The sequence below is a fragment of the Hemiscyllium ocellatum genome, chromosome 18, assembly GCF_020745735.1.
Source record: "Hemiscyllium ocellatum isolate sHemOce1 chromosome 18, sHemOce1.pat.X.cur, whole genome shotgun sequence".
Classification (NCBI taxonomy): Eukaryota; Metazoa; Chordata; class Chondrichthyes; order Orectolobiformes; family Hemiscylliidae; genus Hemiscyllium; species Hemiscyllium ocellatum.
Genome location: NC_083418.1, coordinates 42825467 through 42843209, shown reverse-complemented (window position 1 = coordinate 42843209; position 17743 = coordinate 42825467). Strand labels below are relative to the sequence as shown.

General features: G+C 38.1%; 1 protein-coding gene across 4 annotated transcripts in view; it reads right to left on the bottom strand.

The window, feature by feature from the left end:
* scube2 (signal peptide, CUB domain, EGF-like 2) overlaps positions 1-17743 on the bottom strand; it is a 167862-nt gene that overhangs the window by 42134 nt on the left and 107985 nt on the right. For all 4 annotated transcript variants that reach the window (XM_060838500.1, XM_060838502.1, XM_060838503.1 and 1 more), the window contains 5 exons: positions 17224-17340; positions 13827-13901; positions 3769-3891; positions 1833-2000; positions 1139-1342 (listed from right to left, as the gene is read on the bottom strand). In XM_060838500.1, coding sequence (XP_060694483.1) covers positions 1139-1342; positions 1833-2000; positions 3769-3891; positions 13827-13901; positions 17224-17340 — 687 coding nt within the window. The remainder of the gene's footprint in view (positions 1-1138; positions 1343-1832; positions 2001-3768; positions 3892-13826; positions 13902-17223; positions 17341-17743) is intronic.

Genomic DNA, 17743 nt, shown 5'->3' with positions numbered 1-17743 from the left:
TTTAAGCAAACACAATATCCTTTCTCAAAAATTAAACCTTCATTTTTATAAATTTTAAAGATATTGGTCCAGATCCACTTGTTAAAGAAACAGCAAGGCCAAAGGTATCACCATTTTAAATGCGCAAATTGTACAGGAATGTCAGAGGAGCAACATATGCATGGTTCACCTCAATTATTCAATAGCTGTTGTCTGAATGCATCACTCCATCATTAGCTTCACAAATATGGTACAGTATCTGCCTCACTCCTGAAATGTATTGAATGTAGTGAAGTTGCTGATAGTTACAAGCTAAACTCACTATTGAATGTATTACAGGTTGACTACTTCCAAAACCCTCCCAGTGAAACTAAAAATTAACTATTACATGCACGGAGTCTCATTTCTTCAGGTTTTAATTGCTGTTAAATATTTTAAAAATCACGATCATTTTTCCTTTACATCTTTTTTATCTTCATTCCATTCTGTTTCCATCCTTTTATTCCTTTCTATACTTGAATTGACATTTAATTCACTCACATAGAATTACCCTTTCCTCATTTACCCTTGCACTTTTATTTCACAATACTTCAATTTGATTAAAGAGATTAGCAGTTACTTGCTCTGTCCAATCAGATTCAAGCAGGCCTGATTCTCTTGTTGTGCAATTATCAGTTTATACTTTCAATGCCTTGCCACATTAAAAAAAATAGTCAAAACTGTATGTGCAAGGGCAAGTTGAAACAATCAAAAATGTGAGATCTTCCGCCATGGCAAACGTTGGCTATCAAATGTACAATACAAAGCCAATGTTTTTAACATGCAATTAATAAATATATGCAGAGAGGTCCATATGAACTTTGTATGTAAAACACTGTATAAACTTCCCATGCACAATTAAAATTGATTAAAACAAGAAATACACAAAGAAAATAAGAGTCAAGATAACCATAATTTGAAACATTGTTTAGTTTAGTGAAAATAGTGATAATTCAGTATTTCAAAAAATTACTTCTGTTGCACTGTGAATCTTACACAAGGGTTTCCTCCTATGAGCTGGCAGGCAATGAATTCCTAGCCTTTTTAATGAATGGACAAAATATTGTCGAGTAGTAAGCGCAGAAACACAAAAAACTAGGGTTTAGTGTGTTTTACCCACCACATCTGTTGTTCTGAAGGACCTGACCAGTTCCACATGGTTCATGTAAATCTACTGCTTTTACTGTTTTCTTAGCCACTTCATAGTCAGTTCCAGCTACACGCAGATAGAACTGTTCTCTGTTGATTGACTTCCTCAGTGTTCTAGTTGTTTTGCGAAGCCTTTTCTCAGTCTTCCTTCGTGTGCACCCGAAATCACAAGTTTCTACAAGATAACAGTAGAGCCAATCATACAAACACATGAAATAATAAGTCTACTCAACAGAATCTCTGAAAACCTTGACAGGAAAGCACCAAATCACCACTGACAATATCAACATGCTTTACTTGCATCACTAATTAATTTAAAATGCAAGATAAAAATATGGTCAATCAACACCATAGAAATCAGTTGTATACAACAGAGAAATGGAGATATTTCCTTAAGATATGTGAAGACAAATTAACGGTCTTCATCTTTTTTTTCCTAAATAATGCACCCACATAAATATTGCATATAAATCTTTAGTTAGCCTGGAAGAATACAAGATCAATCATCAAATAAAATTCAAGTCTTTTTGGGATCTGCTACACCTCTTCTAAAAACAGGAGATACTTTTGTGAAGAACAGAGGAAAGGAGAAAGAAATGATAGAAAATAAATAATACTCTTAAGAAGAAATACATAAATTCACCTTGTGGGTTCTTCAAACAAACCTGTCACTTCCTCTGCTTTCATTTCCACCTCAAATACAGCATAAATGATTGACTCCACGTTTGTCATTGCCTTGTGTTTCCAATTCTCATGACTTCTCTTGAAGGAACTGCATTTCACATTTACAAAGTTCAGCTGACAGTTCTTTGCATGAGGAAAGTTATGCTTTTCTGTGTGTTGACATAAAGACAAAAGAGCAGAATTAGTAAGAATAGGAGGTTTTAATTAATTAAACATACTTAAACATGTGGAAAGTATAAAAATCTGTGCTGGATTTATTTTTCGAGAATATTTAAGTGGGTATTTAAAAATACATGGCTATGAGTACATAACTGTTCGCCGAGCTGGGAGTTTTTGTTGCAAACGTTTCGTCCCCTTTCTAGGTGACATCCTCAGTGCTTGGGAGCCTCCTGTGAAGCGCTTCTGTGCTGATTCCTCCGGCATTTATAGTGGTTTGTCTCTGCCACTTCCAGTTGTCAGTTGCTGTCCGCTGCAGTGGCCGGTATATTGGGTCTAGGTCGATGTGTTTGTTCTATCAAATTCTATCAACAAACACATCGACCTAGACCCAATATACTGGCCACTGCAGCGGACAGCAACTGACAACTGGAAGTGGCAGAGACAAACTACTATAAATGCCGGAGGAATCAGCACAGAAGCGCTTCACAGGAGGCTCCCAAGCACTGAGGATGTCACCTAGAAAGGGGATGAAACGTTTGCAACAAAAACTCCCAGCTCGGTGAACAGAACCACAACAACGAGCACCCGAGCTACACATCTTCTCACAAACTTTGAATACATAACTCTTTAATCATCATTAATTTCAATATCATTTGTTTTAGTTGAACAGTTGTGCCAGAGAGGAAAGGAGGTCATATACTGATTAAACTGCGTTATGGATCATCATATATAAATAACTTTTGTTCACAGGATTTGCATTGCTGGCTAGGTCAGGATTTATTGCCCATCCAGATATTAGTGAATTTAAATTTCACCATATTACCATGGTGGGGTTTGAATTCATGACCCTAGAACATTGGTCTGGTGTTCTGGATTGCTAGGCCAGTGACATTACCACAACAGTGCCAGCTCCTCTATACTGCAGATACTGATAGTTGCTAAGTTTTGTTCTCCTCAAGAGTGCCAGTCACCTTCATCAATCTGCAAAGCTATCTTTATTCATGTATGATTCCAAACAGTTAATGTTGACAAGCTATCTACCCTGAGCAAATTAGCTAAACCCAAGTCTGCACTTGTTAATGTCTATACTTAGAAAAGATCGCTGGATCAGGACCAGGAACAAAAAACAGCTTTTTGACCCCTCCCCAAGTTAGGGAGGTTGAAGCCAATTTCAGTATCCCAGTTTACCACAAATGCGATCAATTGATTCAGCTCAAACCTGGAACCTTCTTCCTGTATGGCTGTTACTTACATGCCAATCGTCACATAAAGAATTCAAAGAAAATGTTAATTCTGTTAGTTTTGCTATTTATCTGTATAATTTGTACAGCTAATTGTGTCACAACCACCTGATGAAGGAGCGGCTCTCTGAAAACTAGAGCTTCCAAATAAACCTGTTGGACTATAACCTGGTGTTGTGTGATTTTAACTGTATGAAAAATTATTGTATTTGGTTTTGACTGAACTGAATTTTAGTTTGAGGATGATCAGTGAAGGCGGTGATGGAAGGCACTGACACAATTAACTTTAGTTTGTAAGTTAATAGTTGTCCACAGCAGAATAACACCACAAGTGATCCAAGTTTCAACTATTTTCCTGATTCTCTTGTGAAGAACATGTCAGTTTGCTACTTTAATTCTTCCTGCTGGGACAATAGCTGAAATTGTGCAAATGAAGCAATTACACTTCAAGCAATTATTTGCTTTTTTGATTGAACAGCTCAAAATTACTTTCATTTCTTAAAATGTATCTATGTACCTGAAGAGATCTGCTTTAGACTGCTGTTAATCTTCTCTTTGATTCGGCTTAGCTCACATCTTCCCGCATTGATTTTAAAACTTGCTGTAGTCTTTACTATTGGCAGGATTGTAGCATTCAATCCTGAAAAGAAAGAGGCAGTATTTCTTCAGAAATTTTAGTATGCAACAGAATACAACATGGATCTGCAGATAAACACTGGTTGCAGGGTCTAATGGATAAGGTGTCTGATTTCAGTGTTAATCGAGGTCCTATTAGAAGATTGCAGGTTCTAGTCCTGTTGTGATCAGCTTCAAGCAATAAATCTGTTTATTGAGGATTCTTGTTGCACGGTGGTAATACCCCTATCTCTAAGCCAGGAGGTCAACTGTCCCAGAGGTGTATAATAACATCCCTAAATGGGTTCGTTAGAAAATAGTTTTTTTGTGCACCAACCACCTTCACATTTATAAAATGCATTTGTATTCATTGCCTGCTTGCACTGCAAATTGAAAGTTTTATGCATAATTGCACTAATTCACTGGTGGAATTTCACCTCCTTTGCTTTCTATTAGGTTTATCTTAATTCCAATCTTCCTTTGCCTTTTTCATTTTCTATGATTTAACATTGAATTAAATATTCTAATTGATATTTCTCGGCTTATAGTGTGTGGGGTACAGCAAGATTCAGTACTTAGATTTCAGCTTATAATCTACAATAATGACTGGACTGTATATAAACTGTTCACTTTTTTCTGATGACACAAAGTTAGTTGGTGGGCGGCAAGGTGACATAGTGGTTAGCATTGCTGCCTCACAGCGCCAGAGATCCAGATTCAATTCCTGCCTCAGGTTACTGACTGTGTGGAGTTTGCACATTCTCCCTGTGTCTGCGCAGGTTTCCACTGGATGCCCCAGTTTCCTCCCACAGTCCAAAAAGGTGCAGGTGAGGTGAATTGGCCATGTTAAATTGCCCGTAGTGTTAGGTGCAAAGGTAAACGTAGGGGAAAGGGTCTGAGTGGGTGTGCCTCGGTGGTTCGGTGTGGACATGTTGGACCAAAGGGCCTGTTTCCACACTGTAAGTAATCTAATTTAATAAACCTCTGAAAGAATTTCAATAGGGGTCGGTTGAATAGGCAAAAACAAAGCTGGATGATGGAAAGTGGTGAGGTTATCTTTCTCAAATGATGACAGAATTGGAAATGTTTGCATTCAAAAACATGAATGTCCATGTACATGAACCACTGAAGGTTAACAGCCAAAGCTAACAGCTAGCAAATAGCAAGGATTATGGTATATTAGCTTTTCATAGAATCCTAGAACTTCTATAGTGCAGGAGGAGACCATTCAGCCTAATGTGCCACACACCAGCTCTCCAAATGTCACTGTCTTGCCTTTTGCACAGTTTTTTGAAAAAAAAACAATCCATTTCCCTTTGCATCCAGATTTTAGCCACTCACTGTGTTTTTTTTTCTTTCCTCATGTCACTGTTTTAGACATTTTAATTACTTTAAATTAATGCCTTCTCATTTTCAATCAAGTTGTGAGTGGGAACATTATCTCCCTATTTACTCTGTCAGACTTCTCATGTTTTTGAAGAGGCCTATCAGATTTCCTCTCAATGCTCTCTTGTCCAAGAACAGTTCTAATTTCTCTAACATATCTTCATAACTGAACTGCCTCATCCCTTGAACCATTCTGTACTTTCTTCAACATCTTCACATCCTTCCTAAAATGCGATACCCAGAATTGGATGTAATACTCCCTCATTGGCCAAACTAAAATTCTATATAAGTTTAACATGACCTCCCTGCTCTTCCGTATGCTATGTCCTCATTAATAATGCCCAGAATACTACACACTATTAAGTTCTTTCTCAACTTACGCATATATACACCCAGATCCCTCTGTTCCTGAACCTACTTTAGACCTGTACACAATGAATTGTATTTCTGTGCTCTTCCTATCAAAATGTATCACCTTGCACTTCTCTCAATTGTTATTCATCTATCAACTCTCCACCCATTCTACCAACCCTGATGTTTGAAGTTGTCCTCCTCACAATTTATAATCCTTCTAAGTTCTGAATCATTTATGAATTTTGAAATTGTGCTCTGTACATCAAAGTCTAGATCATTAACATCCTTTTTGATATTATCTTCTGGCTACAGCACCCTGCCTAGTTAAACCCTCCCCAGTAGAATTAGCAAAATACTCCACTAGGATTTCAATTCTTCTATTCATGTACAGGTTCCATCTTCTCCAGAGTTGATCCCAATGTCCCAAGAATTTAACGTTCACTCTCCTGCATAAACTTTCCAGTCATCCATCTGTCCTCTATGTACTCATGCATGTAGTATTGGGAATAATCCAAAGAATACAACTGTTGAAATCCTACCTGCAATTTCTGCATACCTCCACAAATTCTGACTGCATCTCCACATCCCTTTTTCACCTATACTACTGGGTGCCATTGTGGGCCATTACAATTGGCTACTCACCCTCATTCAAAGTGCTCTGTAGCAGCTCAGTGATGTCAGTGATAATCACTCACCACAGTATTCAGCATTAAATACTGGTTGATGAGCAAGGTGCATTTGACAACTCCTATATTGCCTGCCTATTCATTTTGACTATCTGAAGTTCACCCAATTCCTCTCACGCTACATAGTGATCACATTATACACATGCTAATCCCACAGTAATTAGCTTCACAATGCATCCCACAGTGACACCAGACACTGTTGAAGTTCTAAAATCCAGACCTTAAGTTGCTGCAACTGATGACACTTGGAACATAAACAGTTAAATGTTGGGAAATGTCCTGGATTTCCTGGTATAGCAAAGAATATATATTATTGAATTGAAATAACTCTGCTAATCTTTACTTATTAGTTAACCTTGCTACTGCTAATAAAATACCTTTACTAATACTAATAAACTTTGTAACTATTAATTAACATTTACTAGTGCTGATAATTCCAAATATTATTTAGTACACTTTACTAGTTGCAATAAACCCTTACGCACCAAATTCCAATGGGAACAAAATTCAGTATTCACTCAATTTAAGTATTCACACAGTCTAAGTTTCCTAAATGTGTGCCCCTTATTGTCTGTGCAATGTGAAAAACATTCTGCTACAATAGTTAGCATCAATTGAACCAGTTACTTTCAGTTGATTTACAGAAAACTACCACTACCAGGTAGCCACTGCTTCCTCACATCCACTACTGTTTAACTGACATGAAGGTCGCTTGTTTTATGTTAGAGTCTGATTCTTAATCTACATTTAAACTTAATGACAACATACCAAAATTTATCACATTCACTAATTTGCTTAGTTTATGGTTCACTGAGACACAGTCTCCTGACTCTCTGTCTCTTTTTCAATGAAATTGGAGTATAAAAGTAAAAATTTCTTCCTACAATTATGGAGGGCACTGACAAAGCCACACTTGGAATATTATGTGCAATTTCAGTCTCTAGGGAAGGAATTAACTATCCCTCTGTGACTGCAACAAGTGCTAACTCATCTGATTCCTGAGCTGAGGGGATTGTCCTTGCGGAGAGATTGGTTAGATGAGGTCTATATTCCTCAGTGTTCAAAAGAAGTAAAGGCAATTTATTTAAAACATATACACCATTAAGAAGCTTATCAAGGTAGATGCTGAGAAAATATTTCCCTTAGTCGAGAAATCTGCAACACAATGTCACAGGATAAAGTGTTTGTCATTTAGGACTGAGATAAGGTGATATTCCTCCACTAAAAGGGTTGTGAATCTTTGGAATCTCCACTCTGAAGAGCTGCAAATGCTTAGACATTGAGTACATTCAAGACAAAGGTGTATTCTGAGTCCTACAGGAATTATGGGTGTAGTGATTGTAACAAGGTCAGTCAGGATGGACCTCATTGAATATGAGTTCCCTGACTGGGGCTGTTAACCTGATCCAATCAGGAAGCCAAGTCTGACAGACAAAAACAGAAGTATCACAGGCTCTGCTCCTCTGAAAACTGGCTATGAGTAAGCTAGACCAGTGTCAACCACTGTGCACATGTAAGTAAAGGGTGACTTAGTGATGGGATACTGTTCTCTATGGTTTACTTCAATGGCGATGAGAGAAAATATACGCTCCTAAAGAAATTCATTCACAACAGTTGTCTTTGAGTTCATAAGCATTTCTGGCATCATGCCGTTATTTGGGAAACATGACTTGTTTAATCCTGCCATCGTACGTGGACTTCCCAGTATGTGGAAAGAATACATTGGGGCAGATGAAAAGCAACAAGTAATTCTCCTGACAGCTTGTGGATCCACAGCTTTTTCGGTTATTAGGAGCCTAACATTTCCTGAGGCACCAGATACTAAATTATTTCAAGAGTTGATGGATTTAGTGAAGGTGTATTACAACCTCAAGTATTCTTAAATTCTGAGATGCTGTTGGTTTTACTTAGCAGTTCGATAACCAGGTGAATCGATGTCAGATTTTTGACGAGGTTAAGACAACTGGTAGAAGCATGTGACTCTTTGGTTTAACCCTTAATGAGATGCTGAGACACCATTTGGTATGTGAGATTAATGATGTAACCATGCAAAACTGCCTGTTAGCTGAGGCTCAGCTTGACTTCAAATGGGCATTGGAACTGGCTTCATCATTAGAAAATGCAGCATGTGGAGCATGGGAGCAACAGGCTATCCCACTGAAAGTAGACATCCTCACCAAGGTGACTAAGCTAGGGGAAACTTCACTTCAATGAAGGTAATTTCATAACCTCACTCAGGACATTTCCTAAACAGAAGGACTCTAGGTCAGCCCACAGCAAAATCCTAAAACAAAGCCAAGCCTCTGCCGAATGGTTAAAATTTTCTTCAGGGTCAGCAAGCCATTGGAGTTGCTGCTGGTATGTGGACTCAGCACAGCAAAAAGAGTGCCACGAGCCTGAAATGAGTAGGAGAACACATAAGGCGGTATCTAGGAGACTGCACACCCTGAAAGCCCACCTATATCTGGCTTGGAACAGTTAAATTGCTCAGCAACATCCAAATCAGAACCAAAAATAAGCAATGGTTAAATGGTCATCTGGTTCTAATAAAGGTTGATATTGGTGCAGCTGTGTCAGTGATTGCAGAAACAGTCTTTAACAAAATTCTGGTCTCCATCTTTTACTTTTGTGTAAGAACTCAGCTAGACTAAGAACCCATAGAGGGGAACCATTAACAGATTAAGGGGACAACTTTAGTTCTGATCTTGTATGAGAAGCAGCTGGTTCAGTCACCACTAATTGTAGTAAAAAGCTCTGGCCAAAGCCTCATGGGGTGAACTTAGTTGAGAAAGATTCACGTCAATCAGAGTCATAGAGATGTACAGCATGGAAACAGACCCTTCAGTTCAATCCGTCCATGCCGGCCAGGTAGAAAATGGCTGCCTCAGTGCAGTCCTAATGAAATACCTGGAAGTTTTTTCAGGAAGGTCCAGAGATATCACAGGGACCAAGGTGACCTTGTGTGTTAACCAGGAAGCAATTCCATGAATCTGCAAGTCCTGACCAGTGCCATTTGCTTTACATGCAAAAGTAGAGACAGAAATCAGAAGGCTGGAAAGCTAAGGAAGCATTATACCAGAACAATCTGGGGAACAGACAGCACCGGCTATACGGATTGTGAAGCCTAATGGGTTGGTTCACCTTTGTGGGGATTTCAAACAAACATTAAACTGCTTCTCGCAGCTGGATAAATACCCAATCCCTCTCTCAGACGACTTATACGCAAAGCCAGCAGGGAGCCTGCCTTTTATGACACTGGACATGAGCCATTTGATTATGCAATTACAGTTAAATGAGGATTCTCAGACATATGCTACAATTAATACCCATAAGGGTTCGTTCCAAAATACAACACTTGCCATTTGGGGTAGTTTCAGTCTGTGCTATTTGTCAGTGGAGGAAGGAGAACATTTTTACAAGATCTACTCAAGATTACCATTTATCTGGATGCTACACTACTAACAGGTAAGATCAGTAAAGAACACTTAAGAACTTGGACATAGTCCTTAGATGTTTCTGCCAGTCAGGTGTATGATTTAGAAGGGAAAAGTGTGTTTTCCAGGCACCCAAAGTGACCTTGGTAAACTGGTCCAATCAGGGAACCCTGGATGATGGATAAAGACAGGAGTGTCAGACATTCTGACACTCTGAGAGCTGGCTCTGAGGAAGCTGGATCAGTGTCAAGTGTAAATAAAGGGGAACTTGGTGACAAGATACTGGCTCCTGTGAAGTTATTTCAATGGGTATAATGAGTAGCTGCAGCTGAGGTCCAACAGCAGTCGTGATCTTTTTGAATGTCAGAGTTTAAAAGGTCCAATGGCCCACTCCAATTTTTGTTTCTTATGCTGTTATATTCCAGCGCTTGTCATTCAGGTCCCAGAGCTTCTGTAGTGAATACGGACCTGTTTCAGGTTTCTAATAATTGTAAGTTACTTTGTGAAAATCCATAAAATCTGAGGCAAGCATAATTGTAACGAATGGCTAATGCTATTGCTTGCTGCTGACCTCAAACTATGACCTAATAATGTTGTGCCTCTACCTGATCTGTGCTATATTCTCTAACTTTAACACAGGCTACAAATGGGAAATTAGAAGTTCGTCAGGTTTCTGGCCATTGGAAAACATTCAGATGTTGGTTGATAGAGGATAGGATCATAGTTGCTCTTAATGGCCTCCCAGTCAAAGAACCTGCCAACACTTGTTGCCAAGCTACACAAGAAGAATGAGCTTTAAATTTATAATTGAAATTATACATTATTTCTGTAAAAACCTTTTATATCAAAGATTTTAAAAAAGGAAACAAAAAAAAACAACTATAACAAAAACCAAAATAAAACAACACATATGGATCAAATATTGAACTACAGAAGTAAGCACCCCAACATCCACAAATGAAGCTGCATTAGAACATTATTCCAATAAGCCACCACACACTGTAGCACAGACGAACTACGCAGAGCAGAGGACAATCACCTACACAGTGTATTCAAAAAGAACAGGTACCCAATGAACACAGTCCACAAATTTCTGAGCAATAAACACAAACAAGCAGACATACATCCAGAAACCCTAGCCACTCTCCCCTACATCACAGACATCTCAAAAATGACTGCCAGACTACTTCGACCCCTCGGCACCATAGTAGCCCACAAACACACTAACACACTAAAACAGCAGCTAATGAACTTGAAAGACCTATACAGATAAGCAAAACTAATGTCATTAACAAAATAACTTGCAAGAACTGTATCAAACACTACATTGGACAAACAGGCAGAAAACTAGCCACCAGGATACAAGGACATCAACTAGCCACAAAACAACATGACTCACTCTCACTGGTATCCTTACATACGGATGAGGAAGGACACCACTTCAACTGGGACAACACATCCATCCTAGGACAAGCCAAACAGGGAGACACACGTGAATTCCTAGAAGCATGGCAGTCCAACTGGAACTCTGTCAACAAACACATTGACTTGGATCCCATTTACCACCCCTGAGAAAAAGAACAGGAAATAACATCCCCCAAAGGAAATGACATCACCAACCCTAGGAAATGCAAACATATAAATAGAAGGCAAGCTATACCACCAGTACTTCGTTCAGAGGCTCACTGAAATTGTTACCTAGTATGATGGCAAAACGTCTGAAAATGAACCTTCCAGCTCAGTGAGTAAACATATATTCACAAAAAAACACATTCCAAAAATAATTTTTTTTGGATTCGCATAAAAATAAATGATTAAATTTTGCTATTTAAATTTGAACTTTATGAACAAGTTTCTCCATTTTATCAAACCAAATTTGGTAATTTAAACAATAATATGACATACAAGTTTCTTGATTTATACTGAACATTCACACAGGATTCTAATTATATGACAGTCCCTAATGTTTAAATTAAATGTTTCTGTTTTTTCTAATGATTTGACATTGTTTAACCTTGCTATCTGAAGACATTACTGCGGGGGGGGGGTGCTTTTCTGACCGACAAAGAGATCCATTTTGTAACCTTAACAAAAAACACATTAGTTGCGTATAGCAACTTGGGACATGCTCAACATGCTTCAGATACATGATTAAAATACTAGTTATTTCAGGTGTCAAACGTTCTACCTTTTATTAGTTGGCCTCACATCTGAATTCCAACAGTTACAAGTCAGGACTGAAGGTGTGGGACTTGAATTGTACGTTTGCTGTATGTCCAGTAACATTCAAACTGAAATGTATTTTGAAGAAGGAAACTTTGACTTGTTTAGAACAAAACACAGTTACTAAATCTTACAGGTCTCACTGATGTTTAAATCTCTGGTCACAGCATGGCTGCTGAACTGGTGATATTGTGAAATTGAGATCTTAATTTATTTTCTATGATATGAATACTCTGCAATTGCATCCTTCAATATATTTGTCTGAGCAAAATCTGCTCATATGGAATCTAGTTTGGTGAATTGCATTTCCAATAAGCAAATTTAAACAAGAAGAAATAGATGATGTTATTGTGCATGTGCTGATAGTACTCATGCTCACACATGTTTGAACAGTTTAACCTTAGTGATTGGTAAAATAATGATGAAAAACAAGGTATGCAAGTGGTTTTGATTGGCATGTGCACTTCATTTTGATGGTCATGGCTTGTTGGTGCTGGCTAAAATGATATATATGGGTGAAAACATCACAATTGTGAAATAGAAATAACATTTTTGTGGAGAGAGAATTCATCACAATAACTCCTTAGGCTTAGCAGAAGGACATATACCAATAACAGGCAGATCCCTGAGGCATTCATAGCAAAGAACAAAAAATATCCTACTCTGTACTGAATGGAGAACAGAGGATGGATCTGCTGGGTCTTGTTGTATGAACCAACCACTCAGCAATCATTCTAAAGAAGTTGAAATATCGCTCACAACTGCTGGACAGAAAGGTAACAGCTGCACAAAGGTATGATGATAATCTCATGCTTGAATGATAAACACTGGTGAAAGAGAAAGCCTCCAAAGTTTCACACCAAATTGTAGAAGATGTTTAAGTATAAATAAAGTGCATGGACTTTTAACTGCATTTTATAGCTGACATTTTGCACTGAAAATGGTGCATGTAGCTAAGATTGCTTCACTGTCCCCTGTGTGGTTAGTTAGTGATTTCTATTGGACTATACTACTCTGTAATACTACCAACCTAACTCTCCAGTTACAATTAATTATTAAAAGGTTGTCAATAGTTTTCAAGTAACAATATAACTGAAATCCATTCAGACTAGCAAATTTCCTGTGGCATTGCTCATGGTCTGTTATAATAATTAGCAGCTAAATTGGAATCTGACTTCTCCCTTTACAACCACTGCTCAACTATTCACTGAAGGGAAGTAATTGGAGCTGCTTGTAAACTCAGCAAGCTGGATGTTTGCTTTGGAGTTGATACCCCTGCAGTGGGTGCATTTCCAGATCCCAAACTCCAGCTGACATGACCTTTTACAAACTGGCCAATTAGTGGTGCCTTACCTAGAGAACCATTAAGAGGATAATAAGAGAGGGATTTTAAAATGCCATCGAAGAACTGCCCATGGTCTACTGCCAGGATGCTTCCTCCATATCTCAGCCATGTTTGGCTCCTATGGGAAAAATTGCAGTCAGCCTGAAACCACCTTAATTCCCCCAAAACACTTTTTGTGGGATAGTAGCTCTTACCATCCACCCACACGCTTGAATCCATGTTTATGAAAATGGATTGGAGCCAGGAACACATGGGCAAACTGGAATGCCAGTCTGACAGCAAGCACATGGAAGCAACATCACCTGCAAGTTTCCTCCAAGTTACAACTATCCTGACAAGTAAATGTATCATCATTCTTTTATCTTTGGTGGATCAGAATCCTCAAGCCATCTACAAACCAGCACTGTTATACCCACATTACACTGACAATGTTATAATAAATAATATTATTTTCAGTAATTCCATAATAAGGAATATCAAAATAGGTATTCAAAAGAGCAAATAATAATTTATAAATTCTTCTTTCACTCACCTGTACAATGTGGAATATCTAAATGCTGACATTGAGAAGATACACCACATCTAATTGTGTAAGAATCTTCAGATTCTGTCAAATGTAACACATTAAAGAAAATTAGTTTAATTGATAAAACTCTCAAGCAATTACATAACATAAAATCAGTAGATAATCCTTGACTTTATATTTATGCATATGAAATACTACTGACAAATATATAAAAATAATCAGAACTTGTTAACATAAAAAAAGGCATTACTTATGGAGAAGTGTCGACTCAATCTCAGTGTAAACAAAACTGATAGCAAATACAAACACAATGGGAAAAACATGGGTTTTGAAGTAACTCCACAGAGGCCAGTATCCCATCAGCAAGTCACCCTTTATTTACACCTGGAAAATCTTTGACACTGATCCAGCTCCAAGTCAGCTCCCACAGTCAGATTGTCAGACACTCCTGCTTTTATCTAAACCAAGATTCCCTTGACTGGAACAGGATAATAACCACAATCAGGGAATTCATATTTTTTGAGGTCCACCTGGCTGACCTCATTACAATCACAACATGCCTCCCCCTCTGAATCGAATGGCATGGACGGGATTTACATGCATTTGGAAAGGCAAGGACTGATTAGGAATAGTCAAATAGCATTGTGCATGGAAAGTCGTGTCTCACTTACTTGATTGAGTTTTTTTAAGAGGTAACAAAGAAGATTGATAAAGGCAGGATGGTTGATGTTACCTATATGGACTTCAGCAAAGCAATCAATGAGGCTCTGCATGGTAGACTGGTTAGTAAGGTTAGATAAGATGGGATGCAGGGGGAACTAATCAACTGGATACAAAATTTGCTGGAAGAAACAAAACAAGGAGTGGTGGTAGAGGGTTGCGTTTTGGACTGGAGGCCTATGACAAGTGATGTACCACAACGATTGGTGCTGGGTGCACTGCTTTTTGTTATTTAAATAATTTTCATCATTTGAATGTGAACACAGGGGGTACGGTTAGTAAGTTTGCTAGATGACACTAAAATGGGTGGTGTAGTGGACAGTGAAGACTATTATCTCAGATTACAAAAGGATCTTGATCAGATGGGCCAATCAGCCACAGAGTGGCAAATGGAGTTTAATTTAGATAAGTGTGAGGTGCTGCACTTTGACAAACCAGGGCAGGACTTATACAATTAATGGGGTGTGTTTCTGCAAAAGAGAGACGTGGGGTGCAGATGCAATATTCCTGAAATGTGGAGTCACAGGTAGACAGGGTTATGAATAAGGCATTTGGCACGTTTGCCTTCATTGGTCTGAACGTTGAGTATCTAAGTACGGAAGTAATGTTGCAGCTGTACAGGCCATTGGATAGACCACTTTTTAGAATACTGTGAATAATTCTGATCACCCTTCTACAGGGAGGATATTGTTAAATTTGAGAGGGTGCAGAGGGGTGAGTTATTGAGAGAGGCTGTATAGGCTGGGGCTGTTTTCTCCCTGGAGCATCGGACGCTGAGGGGTGACATTATAGAGGTTTATAAAATCATGAGGGGCATGGATAAGGTGAATACCAAGTTCTTTTTCCTAGGGTTGGGGAGTCCAAAATAAGAGGGCACAGGTTTAAGGTGACAGAGGAAAGATTTAAAAAGGATTTAAGGAGTAACTTTTTCACACACAGGTTGGTATGTGCATGGACCAAGCTGCCAGAGACAGTGGAGGTAGCGGGTACAATTACAACATTTAAAAGGTATTTGGTTAGCTATATGAACAGGAAGGGTTGAGAGGAATATGGGCCAAATGCTGGCAAATGATTGGGTTGTCTGGTCAGTGCAAACAAATTGGACCAAAGGATCTGTTTCTGTACTGCGTGACTCTAAATGACATGACTGCCAGCTTGTCACTTGACAACTGGCGAACTGACAAGCGAAAGAACAGCAAAGGAAAACAGAAAGATCTTAAACTGTATTAACAGATTAATTTACTCAATAAAGTCTTCATTGTACAAAATCAAAAGGCTATCTGTGTGAGATCCAGAGCTAACCATTTAAATGATGGCTTTCATTTGTTGGAGGAGAACTCAGCCATCTGTTTAGCTGCTTGAAAGCTTTGACAGATGTTCAATCTTTTAATTGCCTTCAAATGTACTGATGGATTTCATATTGCAAAGTTGGTTTACACAGCTGTCCAGGGGAATAGATTTGTTGGCTTGGCTGGCTTCCAAAATACTAAGGAATTCTGTCCGACAAGTTTGTCTAAACAGTTGTATTGAGGAATGAGCATTTGATGGCTTTGACAGATTTACAAGTGTATAAAGAGCATATGAATGGTTTTCAAATGCTTGTTCATCTGATGTTTGTTTATTCGGACAGATGCATACAAAGTAGATAGCAAGTGACTGTATTAAGGGGTTTATGGAGGTAAATGGACAGGGTAGGGGATTGAAGTGAGGAGGGGTTAAAGATCAGGTAAAGGGACGTGAAGGATGGTGGGGGCATTAAGCCAGCATTTCTGTGAACAAAAGCAGCTATTTTAACCTGCTGCCTCAGCCCATGTCTGATTCCAGGCCAGCTCACCTTCCAGATATACAGGTACAGAGGCCCGATCTTGACATCAGGAAATTCACAACTCCTGATTTCCAATTCCTTGATGAAAATCCAGTCTTTCATGAATCATCAAAATCATGCAGCAAGATAGATTATTTTGTTTTCTTTAAAGCAAAATGTATTCCATGCTGTATTTAAGAGTGGCAGTCTGGTGCAGGTTTATTAACACAGTAGAAAATGGGTATATCAGAAAAATGAGCATTTTAATAAGATTGTCCAATCTTCCATCCATGAGTAATTTGATTTAATATCACTAATAATTACTGAAAAACTATATTGAAGCATTTTATAGTTTTGTTACCATAAGTAAAGCAATTTATGAACAAAAGAACATTTAAAACATATCTGCGCATCTTTGAAAATTATTACAGTTGGCAGTTGGCAGCATATCATAACTCTTAAAACTTGAGAGTTTTAAGTTTTAAGGATTTTCCAGGCATTACGAACCTGGACATAAAAGATAAATGAAATGAAAATGCTAATGGTTTAGAGCGTAATTCATTTACATTTAAAATGTATAATTCGTCTTACTGGTTCAGCTAATTTTGTGCTGATTTTGCCAATATTATTGGCAGTCCTCAACAAAAGCTCTAGCCTCTGTCTAACTCTGACTAACATCTTATTATCTATCCTTACATGACTATTAAACTAGAATTATGAAATTTTCAAAACTGCTTTCTATATGGCACTAACTAGCCATCTACCCTTGGTAGTCAGTTGACCTAACAATTGAAAAATATTTTGAGAAGGTGAAATATGTTGAATTTAAACTGTATTGAATAGTGAAAAAAAAACCTTGTAACTTATTATTAAACTCACCAGCAGCAAAGTACACATTTGATGGGCAGCTCAGAGAGCACATATCAGCTCCACCTCTTTTACTGCAGTTAAGCAGGGCTTTGGCTGACACTTTAGTTGGTGGGAGCTTCTCTGCTTCTAAAGAGGATAAAAATATGACACACTCATGGAAAAAAAATTAATTGCATGGTTATGACAATTCTGTTTCAACACAAACTTAATACTGCATCCAGATTACGTGAAGAAACATGGTGACAAAATTCATCTTATTTCAACCATCTTCTGCTGCCCAGTAAAGTCAACAAAAAGTAAACTGTAAAGGTTATGAAATGTAGTGAACACATCATATCATGAACAAACAGTCCAATACATATTTCAAAGGGAAAATACCAAATACTAAAGAAAGGATAAAACACTCAGGATAATTGTTGAGAAATGAAGATCACAAGGAAATTAGTGAAAAGTATCTCCTGTTCTCCTCTTGCTACAAGTACTAAACAGATAATAACAATTACATTAAAAATAAGCATGTTTACAAACT